Here is a 21748-nt window from a genome sequence, read left to right as displayed (position 1 = left end):
GAGTCTGGTGTTAAAGAGCAGGAAGGTGATAGTATATAGTATATGGACAAGACTACAGCAGTGTTCAGACCTCTGAGAAGCTATCTAACTTTAATTCCCTTATCTATACAGTGAAACGAATAGTGTCCACCTCAGAGTTCTGAGGTTAACTGAGTTAATAACATTTAAACATGGTGAGCAGAGACTAGCACTTTCTAATGGTAGCTCTCATTATTATTGAATAAAATTTTTTTTTCATTGAACAAATATTTCCTCTAGAACTTGAAAACCTGAAACAGAGAGAATTTATTAAGGTATGAAAAGTTCTTTGAGAATAAATAATACTCCCTCAGATAACAATACTGTGAAGTCATCTTCTTTATTTTTTTTCCTTTTTGGGTCACATCCAGCAATGCTCAGCGGGTAGGGCGTTTGCCTTGCAAAGGCCGACCCGGGTTTGATTTCTCCATCCCACTCGGAGAGCCCGGCAAGCTACCGAGAGTATCTTGCCCGCACTGGAGAGCCTGGCAAGCTACCCGTGGCGTATCCAATATGCCAAAACAGTAACAACAAGTCTTACAGTGGAGACGTTACTGGTGCCCGCTCGAGCAAATCGATGAGCAAAGGGATGGCAGTGATACAGTGATACCCAGCAATGCTTAGGGGTTACTGCTGGCTCTGCACTCAGGAGTTACTCCTGCTGGTGTTGGGGACCATATGGGATGCTGGGAATCGAGCCTGTGTCGGCCGTGTGCAAGGCAAACGCCCTACCCACTGTGCTATTGCTCCAGCCCCCTCTGAAGTCATCTTTTTCAGTTTTCTGAGGTATCAAGTTTATACTTGAGTCTCAGCAGACAATCTAGATGTTTTACCTTTTTTTTTAATAGGAGGAGTCATAGGCAAGTTAACTTAAATCTCATAACCATACATACACAGAAAATAGTTCCTGTGCATCTCAATATCAAAGCTGGCAGAGGTTTGAGAGATTTCTTTGAAATATTTAGGGGTCATAGAAAGTGGTAATAATTCAAGAGTTGGACCCAACTGTAGTGAATATCTCAAGGAGATGATGGTGAAAATAAGCAAGCCCTAGTCTTCAGAGATGAAATACACTGAAGTTAAAATTGTAAAATGCCGTGATTACAATTCTCAATTTCCCTACTTTCTTTTCTTTTCCTTTCTCTTCCTCTCTGTCTCCAACAAATATACTCTCCTCAGCAAAAGAAATCACCCCCACCTTGCTAGTGCTAGGGACAGAACCCAAGTCTTGTGCCTGGCGCTCAGGTAATTTACGCCTGAGCCATGTGTCTGACTGATTTTTCAAAAACCAATTTTAACAATCTTCTTTGACTTCTTTTTCAAGATATTTACAAACTGAAAAACTTTTTTCTTTTTGGGTCCCACCCAGCAATGTTCAAGGGTTATTCATGGCTCTGCATTCAGGAACTACTCCTGGCAGTTCCTGGGGGACCATATAGGATGCCAGGAATTGAACCCAGGTCGGCCATGTGCAAGGCAAATGCCCTACACACTGTACTATTGCTCTGGCCCCCTGAAAAAGTTTTTTGTACTGACTGAATTTTTTTTAAGTGGAATGTTGAATTTTCTGTTATTTTCAGAGTATAACTTTTCATATCAAAACATGTAGGCTAATATCTTTTGAATTGTTCCTTAATATTGCAATATGTAGGTGTCCCACAGTTTTATATACTCATTCACCACTTAATGGAATTTGGGTTGCTTACCATTTTCTGTCTTACAATCGATCCTTCCCATAGCCTTCTTTGGACACATGCATTGTTCCTTTGTCATGAGGAAAATAAAAAATAGTATGGTAGGTAAGGTGCAGCCTAGCATGTAGCTGACCCATATTTTAATTCCTGGTATCACAGACGACCCCCAGAACACTGCATGGTCACTCCTTAGTACAGAGAGCTGAGTACCCTGGGGTGCATCCCAACCCTACCTGTCTCAGCAAAACAAAATAATCACTTACTGAGACTGGTTTTAGATTTAAATTATAAAATACGTTTTTATCTCATTATAATATTTACCAAGTTGAATGGGATCTTTGTGAGTTTTGATTAAAAAAAACTTTATTGATTTACAGTACTGTTACTTACATTTACATCGCCAGTGTACCCACATCCAAATGTACCCGAGGCCCCCAGTGCTCGCCCTTCCAGACCTCCCCATTCCCTGAAAGTTTGATTCTTTCGATAGTCTCACATTTCTGGTTAAAGTAAAATTTCCAGGCTTCTCCATAAAATATGATCAAATAATGGTCATACTACACAGAGGTAAAATAAGTGATCCCAGTAAAACATTGAGGTCCATCTATTAGTGTTTAGTGAGAGTGGCCATCAAAACAGTTTTGGAAATATTCAGGATTTCGGCAGGAATCCTTTAGCTCTAGAGCCTGGCAACACTTATTTTACTTTTTTGCTGGAAGAGGGGAGGTGCATGTTTGAAGATCAAACCCAGGAATCACACGCACACTACGGAAGTGTTCTACAACTGTTATGTCTTCAACAGTAACTGGTAATATTTTGGACAATTAGAAAAATCAAATGCTCCTGTAACCAGCAGTGTTCTTCAATTTTTTGGTGTGGATTTTTTTTTTTAATTGAATCACCATGAGAAAAGTTACAAAGCTTTCAGGTTTAAGCCTCAGTGATACAATGATCAAAAACCCATCCCTTCACCAATGCACATGTTCCACCACCAAAAACCCCAGTATACCTCCCATCCTACCCACCACCCACCTGTGTGGCTAATAATCTTCACTTTACTCTCTCTATACTTTGATTACATTCAATATTTTGACAGAACACTCACTATTATTATTTGGAATTTCCCCCCAATGATCAGACCTGCCGAAAAAGCATCATTTGATAATTTGTTTTCCATTGCTGAGAATGAAAAGCATATGAGGTCTTGAGGCTGCGAGAGCGGCCGCGCAGTTTTGGATTTCTGGTATTTTAGTAATTAAGTCCAGAGGAAACTTCTGCCAGAAGCCGTGTCACTGCAAGCTTGTACCTCTATCTAAAGGGTTCCAAAAGATGGCAGTCGCCACTCCGCTGCAGCCGCCAAAAGGAAAGGCCGAGAGAGAAAAACCTTTCCCCTCCCGGAGCAGCAAGGGGCCATAGCTTAGTTCACAGCCTAGAGGTATTTCTGGAAGAAGCTGCTGAGTTCTGAAATTGGTTAGTGGGCTTCCGGGATCATGGTCGTTTAGGAGCGGAGGAGCCGTTCATGTGGGGCCGCTCGGGGTCTTGTCTGGGTGGAGAGCCAGTGTTCTTCATTATGAGGTAAACTGTGTGTTGGTCTGCATAGTTGGCAAGTCCATGGATGAATTCCTGACTGCCTGTTTGTGCAGGAGCTCCTCACCAGTTTTTGTGGTGGGCACCCCACAAAGCCTGGACTCCTGGTGATCTTTAATAAAAATATATGCTTTTTTTTTTTTTAAAAAAAAAAAAAGCACGAAGCCCACATCTGCTGAGTCAGATGAGATTTTATCATTGCATAAGCTCTACTGCAAGAGCCTGGGAAATTTATCTGACACAAATCCCTTCTAATCTGCTCTGCTGTCAACTGACTACGAATCATAGATTGGGCTCAGGCTAGTTGAACTGTCTATGAAGTGACTTGATTCAGAGACAGAATTGCCGAAGTAGCTGGCCTGTGAATTCCTGATCACAGGTCGAGTAAATTAAGGCTCACATTCCAGCATGTAAATCAAATCACTTCAGAGTCAACTCACTGAAAAATTCTTGCTGTGGAAAATGTAGTGACTGAACAAGTATGTTTTGCTATGCAGGTGACCTACATTCCGGTGCAGGCTTGTACACTGACATGTACTCTGGTCTATGAACATTCTGAGTGGTACTAATGTGCTTCATGTAGCTGAATGAATAATGACAAATGTAAGATGGAGTAAATGACACTTCAGGGTTGAGATGAGAAAATGGGGAAGTTGATGAAACAAAATTTCCTTTCAGTGGATGAGTGATACCATTCACATTAAATATTCTACCTGTACCACTATCAGTCACTATCATTTAATGCATTTTTCTCCTCTATTTCAGTCTGTGGGAACTTGATGGATTATTATATTGTTATTCTGTGAGCTTGTTTATGTGCCTAAGATAAATATTAAATGGGTAAGAGTTATTAAGAGTGAAATGAACCTCAATGTGTGGTGTAAAATCCATTGAGCATGTGTGTGGTTCAATAAAGCATCGCACAGTGGGAAGACAGTCACCAGGCAGTCACAGTCTTGAGGCCATGCCAAGGGGATCTGGATTATGGCTTTTGGAACTTCTTACCAGTCTATATTCTCCATGGGGGCAGGAATTGGGTCTTGTTTCTCCAAATTCCCTGACATACCATTCCTGGTACTCAGAAAAGATCTGTGGAAATGTCAGGAATGCTAAATCTTTTTATTTTTTAATTTTTATTATTATTAATCAATTAATTTTATTTATTTACTTTTTTGCTTTTTTGATCACACCCGGCAATGCACAGGGGTTACTCCTGGCTCTGCACTCAGGAACCACCCCTGGCGGTGCTCAGGGGACCATATGGGATGCTGGGAATCGAACCTGGGTTGGCCGTGTGCAAGGCAAACACCCTACCTGCTGTGCTATTGCTCCAGCCTCAAATTTATTTATTTTTTAATTAGTGAATCACCGTGTGGGTACAGTTACAGATTTACACATTTTCGAGCTCATGTTTCCCTCATACAATGTTCGAGAACCCATCCCTTTACCAATGCCCATTCTCCACCACCAATAAACCCAGTATCCCTCCCATCCCCCACCCCATCTCCCCCCACCCCACCCTGCCTCTGTGGCAGGGTATTCCCTTTTGTTCTCTCTCCAATTGGGTGTTATGGTTTGCAATAGGGGTGTTGAGTGGCCATTGTGTTCAGTCTCTAGTCTACTTTCAGCACGCATCACCCTTCCCGCGCGTGGTCTCCAACCACATTTTTCTTGGTGTTCCCTTCTCTATCTGAGCTGCCCTCTCCCCAGAATGTGAGGCCAGCTTCCAAGCCACGGAGCCAACCTCCTGGTATTTATTTCTACTATTCTTGGGTTCTAGTCTCCTACTCTGTTATTATTCCACAGATGAGTGCAATCTTTCTGTGTCTCTCTCTCTTTCTGACTCATTTCACTTAGCATGATACATACTTTCCATGTTGATTCACTTATATGCAACGTTCATGACTTCATTTTTTTCTAACAGCTGCATAGTATTCCATTATATAGATGTACCAAAGTTTCATTAACAAGTCATCTGTTCTAGGGCACACGGATTTTTTCCAGATTCTGGCTACTGTAAACAGTGCTGGGATGAACATATAAGTGCAGATGTCATTTTGACTATACTTTTCTTCTTCTCCGAGGTATATTCCCAGCAGTGGTATTGCTGGGTCAAATGGAAGTTCAATTTCTAAAGGAATGCTAAATCTTCAATATTTCCTCTAACTGGTTGTTAGTGCTATCAATCTCCATAGAGTTCTGAGATTACAAACTGTGCCTTTTGTTTTTTGGATTTCTGATCCAATGTTTTTTCCCTCCCCATTTCTCTCTTAAAACTCAGGCTTTGCATCAGGCAGAATTCTTCTGATGATCAGAAGCACTGGTTAGAGAAAGGGGAGAGTTGTGGAAGCAGGGCGACAGCTGTTTCTTCTGAGCATGGTGATTGGTGAAATGAAGTTTGAGGGAGCAATATGAAAGACCACGAGAACCACAGAAAAGGTAGCCAACACTCGCACTGGCTCAGGTACCCCCGTGTAAGAAGCGGGCTAGCTCCCCTCTCAGACTACTGAGACTACTGACCTCACTTCAGTATCCCCATCAACACAGTGGAGGAGCCAGTTACACTCTGACCTTCCTAGGAATACAGGAGTCCATGGGAATTCTCTAAGACCCAGTCAGTCTGAAGCCACTGAGAGTATATGTACTGTAATTTCCTACTATCTACATACTGCAATAAAGTTTTATGTATAAATCAGTTAAGAGATTAACAATAATAACATGACAGAACAATTCTGACACGATGAACAAGTTATATGAGGGGCCAGGGATGTGGCTCAGTGGCAGAACAGTAGTGTTGCATATGTGATTTGAATTCAGTCCCTAGCCCTGATGCCCACCGCCCAAAGGATATATAAATGTGGTCACTGTCACTGTCATCCCGTTACTCATCAATTTGTTCGAGCGGGCACCTGTAACGTCTCTCATTTAGAGACTTATTCTTACTGTTTTTGGCATATCTAATACGCACGGGTAGCTTACCAGGTCTGCCGAGAGGGCTCGATACTCTCGGTAGCTTGCCGAGCTCTCCGAGAGGGGCAGAGGAATCGAACACGGGTCGGTGGCGTGAAAGGTGAATGCCCTACCGCTGTGCTATCACTCCAGCCCATGTAAATGTGGCGTCTTTATAAAATATACAATTTTTTTTTCACTGCATTTGACCACAGGTTAACTGACATTGTAAAACAAAGCTGGATGAGGGATGATTATTGTATTTTGGGTGGTGAGTCTGGCAGAGTATCTATATGCAGTGAACTGTGTTAACATACATGAAGTGTTATCTAACAGGGAAACTCTTTAAAAAATAAATTAATATATTTTTATTGTGGGTTTTTGTTCCACAGATCATGCAGGTATCCTCTTCCTAATACATTTCCAAACATTAGATTCTCAGAAGGAAAGTGGGTTCAGCAAAAAACCCACAGTTTCTATAAACAAACTTTAGGCAGAGTGAGCTTCTTTTATCTGTCAGGGAAGGATGTGAACCCTTCCTCCCCAAATCTATGTTCCCACATCACTCCCCAAGAGCCTCTGGTGGCAGGTCTTTCTGAGAATAGACCTTTCTCACCACACCAGACCCAGATATCTGTGAAGCTGGAGTAGGATGCAGGAGCAGTGGTTCCCATCATATGTATTTACTTCACCTATCTGGCCCTTGCCAAAGGTAGCAAGGATATCAATGGATTAAGGCAAAGTCAGTGAAAGAATAGCTTTCAGTACAAGTGCTGGGCCAGAAGTGTTATTTTTGTTAGAGTACATGGCTATGGGTACATGATTTGTGACCACTGATCTGGTGGGTGCATGCTTTTCCATTTCTACAAGAAAATAGGATCAGAAACAGTTCAGTCACGTGAAACCACAGGCCACATTAATGTTCTTGCTTCAGTTAAAATATAACTGAGTCCTAGAACATTCTACAGAAAATCACTGTTTATTATATCGATGAATTATTACCCCAATGGAATGAGCAAGCTGTGACTAACAGGACTGGAGCGATCATACAGAATCAAAGGCCCTTGCTGTACATGTGGCTGACCCCACCTTCGTACCTGGCATTGCATATGGCACACATATGTCCCTCCAGTATCACCAGGAGTGATTCCTCAAGATGGCTGGGTATGGCTCAACACCCCTTTACCACACATAAAAGATGTGACAAATGAATCTGAAGTCATAAGGAGAACATGTGCTTCAGAGTGTGAGATAAAACCTGGCAATCAGGGCCTACCACATCAACAGAACTTTGGGAGAGGAGTCTAGTGATCAGGAGATACTAAATGTTTCTTATGAAGTAACAAATGATTACAACTTTCGTCTGCTACTAGGAAGAAGGAAGCACAACATCTAAAGGGTTTTGAGTTCTGAAAGCAACATATGCCACACCAAAGAGCACTGCTCCTAGCCATCTATATATGGGGTGGTATGAAAAGCTGCCAGTTTTGTGTGAGGCCCCATGCAGAAGGCTCTGTGGCAGACATCTGGTGTGGGGAAGCCTGAGCTGTCACTAGGTTCATCTAATCCAGCAGACCCTGGAAGCCCACAGAAGCACAGGAAGACTACGAACACTGGTGGTGGAAAAAGTGCACTGGTGAAGGGATGGGTGTTAGAACATTGTATAACTGAGACTCAATCATGAACAACTTGTAACTGTATATCTCAAAGTGATTCAATGAAAAAAAGGAACAACAAAAAAGAGTAGAGTTATAGTAGAGGGAAACAATGTCAAAGAAATCAGACAAAACTACTGTTACACTCCATTTTTCTTTTCTCACTTTATTGAGTAACTGAATGTATCAAAACCACAGAAAGCACATTACTGGAAAAAGTTTTCATTGGTCAAATATATATATGAAGGATTCTTCATCCCTTATTCTTATACTAATTTTACTGTTTAAATTACTTTAATACATTTTAATTCATTTAATTTCTCAAATTAAAGACTAAAGTATACATCTGATTATCTTTAGCAACCAAAGTCAATTTCCAAAGATTTAAAACTATTCTGGAGAAAATGCCATGTCAAATCCGTCGTACCTAGTGAGTGCTGAGCCCAGTGTCTATAGGACACTTTACAAAGAGAAACCTTCAGATGAGCATTAGTTGCTTGAGGGCCCTCTGGATAGAGGAGTGATTGTTTTTGTGTGTGTGAATCTCTTGGGAACAAAGGTATGAGGTAAACATTGTGTTCAGGAAGTTGTTAGGGGTGGCAGAAGGGAGGACCTAATTTATTTCAAACATCTATTCAAAATCTTAATTTCTTCTTAAGAATGAAGAACAAATCTGTAGAACTGGGTTCTTGATACCAATATTTTGCCTGCAGTTATAGATCTTTATGTGATACCAGGACCAATGAAAAGGACAAGAACTGAGTTCTTGAACACCAGTAATAAAAGTAAATGTAGCAGTTCTGCCAGTGGCAAAAATTGAGACCTGACTCCAGAAAAGATCTCCTAGGTTTGATTTATTCTACAAAGTTAGTATTTAGATAGAATTTGGACATACGGTGTTGAGATCTATCCTCTTATTTTCGTCCACTGCTGACTAAGTTTTATGCTCAAGAACAGAGAAAAGCAGTCTCTAGGAAACCTAACATTATATCCAAACTTCCTATTCAGAGTCTCACTATGAATTAAAAATTAAATAAGTAAAATAAATAATGCTAACTAATCAATATTTCTTTAAGGTAATGAAAAGATATGACCGCAATGATTTCTTCTTAGTATAATGTTGTTCACTCAAATGTAGTATCCCACTTAAAAAATGTTTGGAATATTACATGAAAATATAACATGCATAAAATAGAAAATTCTTAAATATATAAAAAAAATTCAAGTAACCATAACCTAACTGATATTAAAACAAAATTACAATAAATATTTAAGCACAAAATTCAATTCATTTCTAGTTAAAACACTGAAACCCAAACAACTGATAATCAAGTTAAAACTACTATAGCATAGAAGTCTGACTGAGGTTTGTAAATGCATGGTGTTCTCAAAGCAGAATCTGGCTTTCAGATAGTAATTTGGGGCAGGTGTCGGGGCACAAATCCAGGGTTCATCCATGTCATGCATGAGCACCACCACTCTGCTACATCTCTAACCTGGGCCTGTAAGCTGTATTTCAATCTACAATATTTATGACTTAATTTCAGTTGTTTTTGCTAAGAAATTATAAGAAAAGCTAAATTTCTGAAACTTGGAACAGTAAAAAAAGTAACTGTCATTCTTCTATATTCATCGAGAAGCTATGTTAAAGCTTTTTTTCTTACCTACCTATTTAAATAAAAACCCCTGAACAGTCCTAATTAAAGTAACTCTTGTACATTCCTAAAAAAGAACATTATAATCCTTTCTCCAATTCTGATTTCAACTGGAAGAGCTGCATCATTGCTTTTTAATGGTTTCTTCTATATTTTTCATTTAAAAAAATATCATCAATATTACTTTCTATAAAATACAGAACAGCTTTAGTATTATTCATCTAGTACTGACATTTGGATTTTAAAAACATAAATAACAGTCATGAAGCAAAATTTTCAGAAGAACTGTCAGAGCAGATAACCATGTAGATATCAAATTTATGGGCAGGAGTGATAGTACAGGGGTTTGAGGTGCTTGCCTTGTATGCAGCTGACCCAGGTTCAATTCCGGAAATCCCACATGGTCCCTCAAGCAAGGAGTAATTCCTGAGTGGAGATCTAGGAGTAACTGGAGAATTGCCAGGTGTGGCTCCCCAAACAAAGAAAAAGAAATCAAATTTATGCCCTGAAAAATGTTAATGCTATGTGGGCCTAGTGAGAAGGAAGGATGTGCTATCCTGGAAAATCACGGCCTCATCAAGAATCTTTTCAAGTCAACAGATCTGCATCATATGCTGCTCTCAGGATTAGTACTATGGCATGCCTCAGAAAACGGCCTTTTGGTATTTTTGGTAACAAAGCCTCTTGGACTGGCTGTCAAACAGATATGTGCTACAAATGAATTCTACTTAGAGTAAAATACAATTAAAGTACAACCCAGCATACTTACCGTGAAGCCTACATAAATAAAGGTCCTCCTCAGAAGTGAAAAATACCATGCTGCAGGTTTCTAGTTCTTACTAGCAAAGCTTTTATGTGGCTGATTTGATACCATTTTCTTACTCCTCTGGAGTTTTCTTGAGTTTTTAACACTTTAAAAGAGTAACCTGGCACTAGTTAGGTCTAAAAAAACATAATTGTTACAAGTCATACGAGGACATGATAACTAGCACAAGTATTTGCATGTTTCAGAAGTCTTTGGATAACAATCTATAGCGCACAATGCTGCAGAGAATCCAAAGAAGCTCTCTAAATGGTGGGTATTATTTAATAATGGTAAACTATTTTGTAAAAAGCGGTGCCAATGTCAATTTTAAGTAGAACATGAAATTATTTCATGAAATATAGTCTCGTTCTACGCTCTCCTGACAACATTCCCAACAGAAAGCTTCCAGCCTATTTGCTGTTTCTTGGCTGATGAGACATTCATCCTTTAATTCCCTGATTGTCTTCCTCAACGATTTTTGGAAACGTTTTTCTCGGTCTAAGACATTCCGCAGACTTTGCTTGGTATCCTCTAGCTCGCTGATCACATGATCTAATTTATGCTTAAGTTTCTTTGGACTGTCCATTACACTGTAGCTATGTTCCTAAAAACACAAACATGAAGATATTAAGTGAGATAAAGAAGACTCAGAAGATAGCTTATAAGTAGGCCTCAGCTGGCCTCCATTTATGATGCACAGGAAAGTTCAAACAGTCGGTAATAAGAGATTTAAACAAAGAACATAGGAAAGAAGGGGTTAAAAAACAGTTCTCTTGTGGGATTGGAGAGATTAGTACATCGTGTAAGCTGTCTGCCTTGCATACAGCCAACCTGGATTGGATCCCCAGCCCCATACGGTCTGTCATGCACCACCACCAGGAGTAATTCCTTAGTGCAGAGCCAGGAGTAGGCCTTGAGCATCACTGGGTGTGGCCCAAGAAAGAAACTAATAATAATAAAAAAAGAACAACAGTTCTCTTGTCTAAGGCTATACAAATACTGTGAAATCCTATGACTGGGAACACTTATCCAGGGGTAGGTATCTGCTATGACTGCCAGGAGCACCGTGATTACCATTCAGCTTTCCTTCCCCAAGTGTGGGCTGCTAAGTCTTACCTATCAACTGAAGTGTTAAACTGAAGTATTAAACTTTTAACTATGTTATTTAATTTTAAAAAATGTTTCCCTTTATAAGGGATGATAGGAAAAGGAGTACTGGAGTGGGTGATCAGACTGGGTGTTGATTTAGAGAGAACTCTGGCCTTGGAATTTAAGAGATAATTTAAATATTTATAATGGCTATGCTCAAGTTTTCTGGGTGACATTTTTCATTTGAAGATAGGGAAAATAAAAGTGGCATGTAAATCTACTTTAAGATATATTTTTTAACATCAATAATAAAGTTAGTGAACAGGACTTTTGCTTCCAATCCCGATGAGTAAGAGACTGGATTGACTCCTATCTAAAAAACCCAAAACACGGCCAAGTGACAAAAAAAGAACTTTGAAGATAGTGAATAAAAAGCAAGTGTGGCATATAAGATTAAAGTTGCTCTGTACTCGTAGAACACAGGCAATGTCCTCATCAGTCTGACTAAAAAAATTCAAGATTCGAGAGAAAGTCAGTGGGCCTTTTCTCAGTAGCTCTTGACTGAGCACTATCTAGCCCTAACTAACAAAGCAAAACCTAAAAGAATCAAACTATTTTCAAATAAGAAAATTCCAGAACAAAGTTCCAGAACATAAGACATAAAACTATACAGCATTAAGAAAAGTACAATTTTATTGCAAATCACAATGCCCGCAAGGGGGGGGGGGGGCGTGTGGGGGGAGGGGAGAGAGGGAGAAGTAAAGCGCCTGCCATAGAGTCAGGCTGAAGGTGGGGTGGCGGGTTGATGGGAGGGAAACTGGGGACACTGGTGCTGGGAAATGTACACTGGTTGAGGCATAGGTACTGGAACACTGTATGACTGAAACCTAATCATGAACAGTTTTGTAAGAGTCTATCTCCTATCGACTCAATAATTTTTTTTTTTTTGCTTTTTTTGGGTCACACCCAGCGATGCACAGGGGTTACTCCTGGCTTTATACTCAGAAATCACCCTTGGCGGTGCTCAGGAGACCATATGGGATGCTGGGAATCGAACTCGGGTCGGCCGCATGCAAGGCAAACACCCTACTCGCTGTGCTATCACTCCAGCCCCAATAATTTTTTTTTTAAAGAAAGTACAGTGCATGGGACATGGAACACAAAATTTACCACACAAAGTGGCATGCAAGCAATCAGGAAAAAAAAAAAAAGCCATGAAAGAAACCAGTGGAAATCAACCTGGAACTGATGTAACTGTTAAAATTAGCCCCCCCCCCCAAAAAAAAAGTTATTTAAGCTTTACTCCATATGTGTAAAAATATAAGTAGAGACTTGAAATATACAAAAAAGAGTCAAATAGAACATCTAGAGATAAAACTAGAAATGGGAGAGTTGGGGAGAAAGCGTAGTGGTTAAAGTGATTGCCTTGTGCTCAGCTGACCGGGTTTTGACCCCTAGTGTCCTGTATGGTCACGGGAGCCTGCCAAGAGTGATTTCTGAGTGCAGAGTCAGGAGTGAACCCTGAGCGTGTGGCTCCAAACCACCAACCAAACAAAACCCCGGCAAAATGGGAGGAGAAAAATAAATTTGAAGAAATTAATAGGATATCAGACATTTCAGAAAGAATAGGGAAGGTGAAGACACAATAATACAAACTATTCAACTGGATAACAAAGAGAAAAGAGAATTAAAAAAAAAAGAACCCAAATAATACAAATGAAAAAGAGTAAAGTGGGGTGCGGCATGGTGGGGGGCATGAGAGGAGATAAAGTGGCAGTGTACAATGGCACAATTTCCAAGTAGAGAACACATGTAATTATAATCTTGGAAAAAAGAAAAGCTGAGATCGAAAAATGTATTTAAAGAAACCATGGTCAATTTTTCCAAAGTTTGATAAAAAATATAAACCTACAGATGAAGCATCTTAACAAATCCCTAGAACAAGAAACATGAAGGAGGGGCTGGAGCAATAGCACAGCGGGTAGGGCGTTTGCCTTGCATGCGGCCGACCCAGGTTCGATTCCCAGCATCCCATATGGTCCTCTGAGCACTGCCAGGAGTATTTCCTGAGTGCAGAGCCAGGAGTAACCCCTGTGTATTATTGGGTGTGACCCCAAAAAAAGCAAAAAAAAAAAAAAGAAACATGAAGGAAACACTAAAGGATATCATAATGGAATATTTACAGTAAAATATAAATGCTCTAAATAACTCAAGGAGTGGGAGATAGTATAGTAGGCAGATAAAAGGATATATATAGATTAAAAATAAAAGAGGTGGAAAAGAAATGCTGATATAATACAAATTTTAAAAGAGATAAACTGGATATACTGCTATCAAAGTAGATTTCAGAGACAGGCAGGAATGTAAGCCATTTCTTAAAAGTAACATAATCCTAAATATTTAGAACCTTATATTGTTATAAAATGTAGCAGTGAAGAGACTGAATGATAATACTGAGACTAGGGTGTTTGCCTTGTACATGCACAACCTAAGTTTGAGTTCCAGCATCCCATATTGTACCCTGAGCACTACTAGGAATAATTCTTGAGTACAGAGTGCGGAGTAACTCCTGAACATTACAGATGTGGCCCCCCAAAGAAACAAACAAAACCATAAAATAAACAAAAAAGAGTTTATACATCATGAAGAAGTAGGGTTTATTCAAGGAATACAAGACAACTTCACATTTAAAAATCACTATTAACACTGGGGCTGAATAGATAGCACAGAGAATAGGGTGCTTGTCGAGAATGTGGCTGGCCCAAGTTTGACTCCCCTAGTACCAGTACTGCTAGAAAAGACTCGTGATTGCAGATGCAGGAGTAATCCTCAAGCACTGCCAGGGGAGGCCCTAAAGCCAAAACCCAACAACAACAAAATCCTATCATCAAACTAAAAATGAACTAAAAAATTATGCTTTTTTTTTTTTTTTTTGCTTTTTGGGTCACACCCAGCGATGCTCAGGGGTTACTCCTGGCTTTGCACTCAGGAATTACTCCTGGCGATGCTTGGGGGACCATATGGGATGCCGGGGATCGAACCCGGGTCGGCCGTGTGCAAGGCAAACACCCTACCCGCTGTGCTATCGCTCCGGCCCCAAATTATGCTCTCTTAATAAGCACAAAAAAGAATTTTTTCCTTTGTTTTTGGGCCACACCTGGTGCCCAGCAGTGCTCAGGATTCTTGATCCTAATCAGGGGTCACTCCTGGAGGGTTTAGGGAACCATATATAGGACTGGAAATGAACCTGGGTGCACCCATGTATAATGCAAGAACCCTAATTGCTATACTAACACTACTGCCTAGAACACAAAAGTGAACGACAGAACATTCGTTTCTGATTAAAATTCTTGACAAACTAGGAACTAGGCCATCAATACAAGGACTTCATAAAAAACTTATTATGATTAGCATCCTCTGTGGTGATGACTCAATGCCTTTCATCTATATAAGGAGACATAAAAACCTTTAATAAAGACATATAATGAGTTCATTGTTAAAGACTTAAAGGATCCCTGAGCAGAGCCCCTGGCAGCCACTTGCTGCCACAATCCAAAATCGCTGCCATGCCCCCTCACCGGACTCCACTGCCTTAGTGACGAACCTCACCGAGATATAATCTGCTAAAAATTCCTTGCGGGTTTTGTGACTGAAATCTCCAAGCTTTCTCAAGGCCAGGATGGGTTACCTCCCCCCACCTCCCTGTAGTTTCAGAAGCTTTGGAAGTCATGTCCACACTCCAAAGCTGTCACCCAGTTAAAAAGCTACTACAGCCTTACCATCTCGATAAAAATACTGAATGCCCTGAACAAACACCATGACCTCTCAGTACCTGTATTGCAAACCATAATGCACAAAAAGAAAAAGAGAAAGAAGAACAGTGTCTGCCATAGAGGCAGGTGGCTGTGTGCGTGTGTGGGGGGGTAGGGTGGAGTGGGGGTTGTTGATGGATGGTGGGAGGGAAATGGTGGACATTGGTGTTGGGAAATGTACACTGGTGGAGAGACGGGTGCTGGTTCATTGTATGACTGAAACTCAATCAGTAATGGCTTTGTAATGGTCTGTCTCATGGATATTCAATAAATAAATAAAAAGAAAAGACAGTCTTTTTATTTCTAAATTTTGGGCCACACCCACAAGTGCTCAGGGCTTTCCTCCTGGCTTTGCACTAAAGAATCACTTCTGGTGTGGCTGGAGGACCATATGGGGTCTCAGGGATTAAACCCAGGTCAGACATGTACAAGGCAAATGCTTAACCCACTGTACAACCTCTCCAGCCTATAAAAACTTAAAATAGTCTTAATAAATGTCAATTCTTCCCATGTGGTTCTATAGATTCAATGCAATTCCAGCTAAAATTCTAGCAGTTTTTATGTAACAAACTGAGTCTCAAAAGACCTATAATATATTCAAAAAAACTCTGAAAAAGAACAAAGTTGAAAGACTAACGTTGAGTGATAGCACAGCGGTAGGGCATTTGCCCTTGCACGCGGCCAACCCAGGTTCAATTCCTCCACCCCTCTCGGAGAGCCCAGCAAGCTACCTAGAGTATCTCGCCCGCCTGGCAGAGCCTGGTAAGCTAACTGTGGTGTTTTCGATATGCCAAAAACAGTAACAAGTCTCACAATGGAGATGTTACTGGTGCCCGCTTGAGCAAATCGATGAGCAACGGGATGACAGTGACAGTGATATAAAATTTCTGATAATCAAAATATTGAAACAGATCCAGCCTTGCTTTAATATGAAAAGGAAATATGATGAATATACAAATGCAAGCTGAATATCCTATATATGAATGTTCTTTAAGAAAACCTAAAGAGGAAGGAATTAGTCATTGCCTTTTGGGGGCAGAAATATCCCTGCAAAAGCATTCTTTAGCTAAATATGTAAGAAATAATTAACTACCTCTATATTAAATTATTATGAACCCAAGAAAAAATGCTCAAATTAAATAAAAAAGAAATAATGGGGCTGGAGACAGTACAATGGGTAGGGTGTCTGTCTTGTGTGTGACTGACCCAGAATCAATCCCAGCATCCCATGTGATCTTCCGAGCACTGCCAGGAGTAACTCCTGAGTGAAGAGGAAGGCACAGCCCTGAGCGTGTCAGAGTGTGGTCCCCAGATAAAACGAAACAAAACAAAATTACCTATCAAATGCTTAAAGCCCTAATTTAATACCAGGGGAAATGACACATTCAACATAAAATTTTACTTACAAAAATGAACTGAGACTGGAATTCTTCACTACAAGTGGAAGCGACAAGCTGGTGGTTTGTCACTGGGATGGTTTTGAGGGTGAAGTTTTTTCTACAATGAAGCTTTTCTCTTTTTTCCTGTTAAAAATAGTTAATAACACACATTACAGATGTTTTTTCATAATTTTTTGTTCCTTCTAATCTTTGTAGAGAAATGCAACTTTTTTATTTTTTTTTAAATCGAAACTGCCTTTAAGAGTCAGCAAACTTTAACTTTCCCTGAGATTGAAGTTTAATAACAATGATAACTCAATGGGCTGAGGCAGGAGGCCTCAGTCTGATGGTCTGATCATCGCAGTAAGCCAGGTGTGGACCCAAACTGGGGGCAAAGATGAAAATTTATCCCTAAATACTTTGGAAACAAAAATTTCCTGAAAAAAGAAGAGCAATAGTGAGAGAAGATATACCTGCCAACTACTAAAAATATTACACAGCAACAATAGTTGAATATGCCACTCTGGTCAGATAAAAATTCTATAAACAGATCAAGTAAAAGAACTTAGTCCTATACAAGTTATTTTCCCCTTTTCTTTCTCTTCTACTTTCCAATAAACTTTTCTACTTTCAAGTAGAAGAATGGCTTTGTAATTTTTATAAAAAGCATTCTAAGTAAGTGAAGAAAGACTATAAATATTAAATCATCATTTTATGAACAAAACAGAATTCTGCATGCTAAAATTTTATTTTTAATTGGGGGGACCTGGGGTCATAACTTTATTTTTGATTTGGGGAGTTTTCGGAGCACCTAGTGGTGCTCAGGCTTAGTTCAAGCTTTCTGCTCAGGGGGTCATATATGGTGACAGGGATCAAACCTGGGTCACTGCATACAAATCAAGCACCTTGCCCACTGCACTATCTCTAGGTTCTGTGCTACAAATTAATAATGAATTAGGGAAAAAATAGGAATGACTAACATAAACTTAAGGGAGCGAAAGTTAACATCAATTCAAATGAAAATGTAATATTGACAACTTAAAAAAACCCCTGAATTTCCAAAGCCAAAAAGAACCCCAACCCTCTAATTAAAATTAAAAACAAAGCAATTACAACATAGATGCAGTAAATAATTCACAGTTCAATATGAAATGATTTAATAATAGTTTAGAAAAAACATAAAAATAGAGGATCAAATTAATTAAGACATGGACTAGGGGCTGGAGTGATAGCACAGTGGGTAGGGCGTTTGCCTTGCATGTGGCCGACCTGGGTTCGATTCCCAGCATTCCATATGGTCCCCTGAGCACCACCAGGGGTAATTCCTGAGTGCAGAACTAGGAGTGACGCCTGTGCATCGCCAGATGTGACCCAAAAAGCAAAAATAAATAAATAAATAAAATAAAATAAAGAAAAAAAAAGAAAGACATGGAATATGCCAAAACTAATAATCACAAATTAAAATAGAAATTAAAATTTAAGGAAATTAAGATGCAATTTTGCTATCAGTTTTTGCAAAGTTAAAAACACAGTTTAGGGCCATAGAGACCATAACTGGAGTAAAACATTTGCTTTGCAAACAGCTGACCCTAGCTTGATCCTTGGCACTGCATACAGTTCCCTGACCACTGCCCAGAGTGATCCCTGAGCACTGCTGGGTGTGGCCCCAAAGACAAAAGCCGAAAAATGACAACTAACACAGAGCATAAAGCTGATTGGCACGTTTACGCTTAGTGGGAGAAGAGACTGTCATGAGCTTTCTGCTGGGGCTTTAGGAGACTTCTACCGAAAGCAAAAGTTGAAAAGGAAATAATTTTTATGGTACTGGAGTTTGAACCCAAGGGTATATACTTTTGGTCCAACCATTTACAGGAATCTAAAGAAAATAAAAGATTGCATGAATAGCCAGTTAGAATGAACCTCTTCACTGTGCTGTTTAAAGCAGTAGAAGAGGACAGAGAGATAGGTCAAGTGGCAGAGCACATACTTAGTTCACACAAGGCCCCATATTTAATCTCAGTACCTGATGGCTCCTAAAGCACCCCTGGGAGTGGCCCTGGTGGCATGAGAAAAACACAGGTCTGAGCTCTAACCTATAAGACTTGTACCACTGAGTTAAGAATCTCTAGGTGTGACCTCTGAATGCCTATCCCCAACACTACTAGGTGTGGTCCCTATGAAAATGAAAACCTAGATGGTTGGTTATAAAACTGACACTATCAAATGCCTGAAGGATGAGGAACTAGAGGAACTTTTTGATACTGATGATCAGAATACATATTGGTGAAACTGCTTTGGAAAACTATGGCACCATCTATGCAAACTGAAAAACATATCTCTAGGACCCTGCAATTCCATTTTTAACAGTGAAGATAGTCTACAGAAATGTGTACAAATGTACACCAAAAAACATTCTGGTGGAAAAACATTCATAGGTGCACCATTCATAATGACTCCAAAGTGAAAACAACTCAAATGTTCACCAACAGAACAGAGAAATCAGACTGTACACAAGAATACTATATTGCACAGAAAACAAATGGACTACTATCACACTTCAGTGTCAGTGGAGCACTTAAAATGAGCTACAAAAGCCAGAGCATGTGCTGTGTAACTCCACTTATGCAAGTGATGCCTGAAGTCAGGAGAGCTCTTTCATGGTGTCGTGACAGGGAAAGAGCACGGAGGCTGCTGGGGCACTAGAAATAATTAATATGGAGAATTACATGAATAAAATCACTTTGAGCTGTTGTTGCTCTGTACACTTATGATGTATAATTTTTCCATATGTGTGCTGAACTTCAATATAAAATTTAGTTTAAAAAAATTGATGGTTATGGCCAGAGATGTAGTTCAAGCAATAAAGCACATGCAAGGCCCTGAGTTGTCTCCTCTATACCTCAAGGCTGTAGTTCTGGTGGCCCTTGAGCAACACTGGGTATGGCCCTTCTGGAACTCCAGCACCACTGGCATTACCAGACCAGCTTCAGTTAGTAGTGGTTCTTGCCAAAAAAATTTTGTTTAAAGATTTTTAAAATAAATTTCTCGTACAAATGTGTTCCAAACATTATTTGGGGATATATGTATCAAAGTGCCGATTCCTTAATGCCAGCCCCAACTTACGGAATGCATATGGGCTCAAATTCTCTGGGAATGGGACAGAGGATTTTGCATTTATTACTTTTTCCCCCTACAATGTCAGGGGTTGGACTTAGGGTCTCACACATGCAAAGTGTATACACTATAGCTGAGCAACATCCCTTGGCCAAGAGTCAAAATGTCCAAGCTCAGGTCCCGCCTCTGTCAACTAAAGAGCCTGGGGAAGGTATTCCAGTTCTCTGGACCTAAGTTGCCTTAAGTTCTCATTTAAAATGTGACTAATACATTACTTATTTCACATGGTTATTATGAGAACTACATGAACTACATGAGCTCAGAATGGTGTCTGGCACCTATTAAGCACATAGAAGTGTTTTTTTTTTTTAAAGAGCAAAAAGATACAGTATATTTTTCCAAGAATGTAACATGAACATGCTGTAGGGAAAACATGGATTAAAGTGCTGCACTACACCATTGGGCCCTAAAATGGCTCAATAGGATGGACACATGCTCAGCCTGCAGGAATCCAGGGCTCAATCCCTGGCACTATTTGAGCCCCAAAGCACTGCCAGGTATGGCACCAAAACAAAATGAAACAAACAAACAAAAAAAACAAAACACAGAATTAAAGTGTCCATAGTATTAGCTCTGGCTACTGTTATTTCTATTCTCTTTTGCAGTGCCATACAATTTTGAATAATGAAAAGTTTTTGTTAGAAGGATGTATTGGTTTTTCAAAGTAATTTTATTGTGCTTGAGTTATTACGCTATTTCATTGAGTCCTCTTAACATAACAGTCTTGCCAGTAGTGGGGGAAAAAACCCCGAAGAGTATTCAACAGGAGCTAATGTACATTTGCTAACATGGGAGAATGTGAGGTGGTGTCTACTTAAACTGTCAGAAGTGCACAAAGTGACCAAGACAGCACGGGACAAGTTTGCTTCTGAACTCCTCCCCTTGTTTCCAGCTGCCAAGGAGGAAAGATAATTTTCAACTGAAACTTATTACTAATGCTGTGGAAAACCCCTAAGAAATCCCTGAATTTTCCATATTGGACTCCGTTAGTCTCTAGTTTGGAAACCTTGGGCCACCCCTGGTGGTGCTCTGGGGCTATTCTGGCTGTGCTCAGGGATCATTCCTGGGGGCCCCAAAAGCAGTGCTGGGGACTGAACCAGGGTTGGTAACTTGGTGCTTTGACCCCTGTATTACTTCTTCAGTCCAGGTACGCAGTATTCTATATACAGACCTGTAAGTGAGACGGGACATCAAAGACAGAAGGTACGACTCCAGGTTTTAATTTAATATTTGGAGTACTTCTGTCAAAGTCTGTCTTCTTAAAGTGCCTTGAACATAATACATCTCCTTTTTTAGGCTCCCAAATGCCTGCAGCATTCACATCAAGTCTTTTCATTGCTAATACCCATTTTCTTTTGACATTTTCATCTGTGGGGAATCTAGAAAAAAATATTTTAAAAAACCACACTATATCAATACATATTAGGAAAATGCTTTGATTTTTTAGTTTATTATTATAGAAAACTGGAATATTTTAAAAAGCACCATGACTCATGATGCTAGATATACAGTTCTCAGTTCACTAATCCTTATATTATAAAGAATGTTTCAATGGAAATTTAGCAACTTAGGAGAGAAAGATCCACAATGGAGGTTTTATAAGACAATCACTTGAGCTTTTTGTTTGTTTGTTTTTTGCTTTGTGAGTCACACCATGCAATGCACAGGGGTTACTCCTGGCTCATGCACTCAGGAATTACTCCTGGCAGTGCTCAGGGGACCATATGGGATGCTGGGAATTGAACCCAGGCCAGCTGTGTGCAAGGCAAATGCCCTACCCCCTGTGCTATCACTCTAGTCCCTTGAGCTTTTTTCTATCTGAACCGATTTCCATAACTTTTCCCATATGAATAGCTCCCTTTATACTTCATTTTTCTCTCGGCATCAGAAAAATGCTCATCATATTTAATAGACACATATCTATAATGTTT

At 39.9% G+C, this 21748-nt stretch overlaps 1 protein-coding gene across 1 annotated transcript in view; it reads right to left on the bottom strand.

Moving 5' to 3' along the window:
- Positions 1–8049: 8049 nt before the first annotated feature.
- Positions 8050–21748, bottom strand: part of THAP6 (THAP domain containing 6) — a 15879-nt gene continuing 2180 nt past the window's right edge. Inside the window, exons 3-5 of the mRNA XM_004617867.2 lie at positions 20989–21196; positions 16671–16787; positions 8050–10967 (exon numbers count right to left, since the gene is read on the bottom strand). Coding sequence (XP_004617924.1) covers positions 10713–10967; positions 16671–16787; positions 20989–21196 — 580 coding nt within the window. The 3' untranslated portion in view covers positions 8050–10712. The remainder of the gene's footprint in view (positions 10968–16670; positions 16788–20988; positions 21197–21748) is intronic.

The sequence above is a fragment of the Sorex araneus genome, chromosome 5 (genome assembly GCF_027595985.1).
Source record: "Sorex araneus isolate mSorAra2 chromosome 5, mSorAra2.pri, whole genome shotgun sequence".
Classification (NCBI taxonomy): domain Eukaryota; kingdom Metazoa; phylum Chordata; class Mammalia; order Eulipotyphla; family Soricidae; genus Sorex; species Sorex araneus.
The sequence above is the reverse complement of the archived record's forward strand: the minus strand, read 5'-3'. Positions and strand labels throughout refer to the sequence as shown.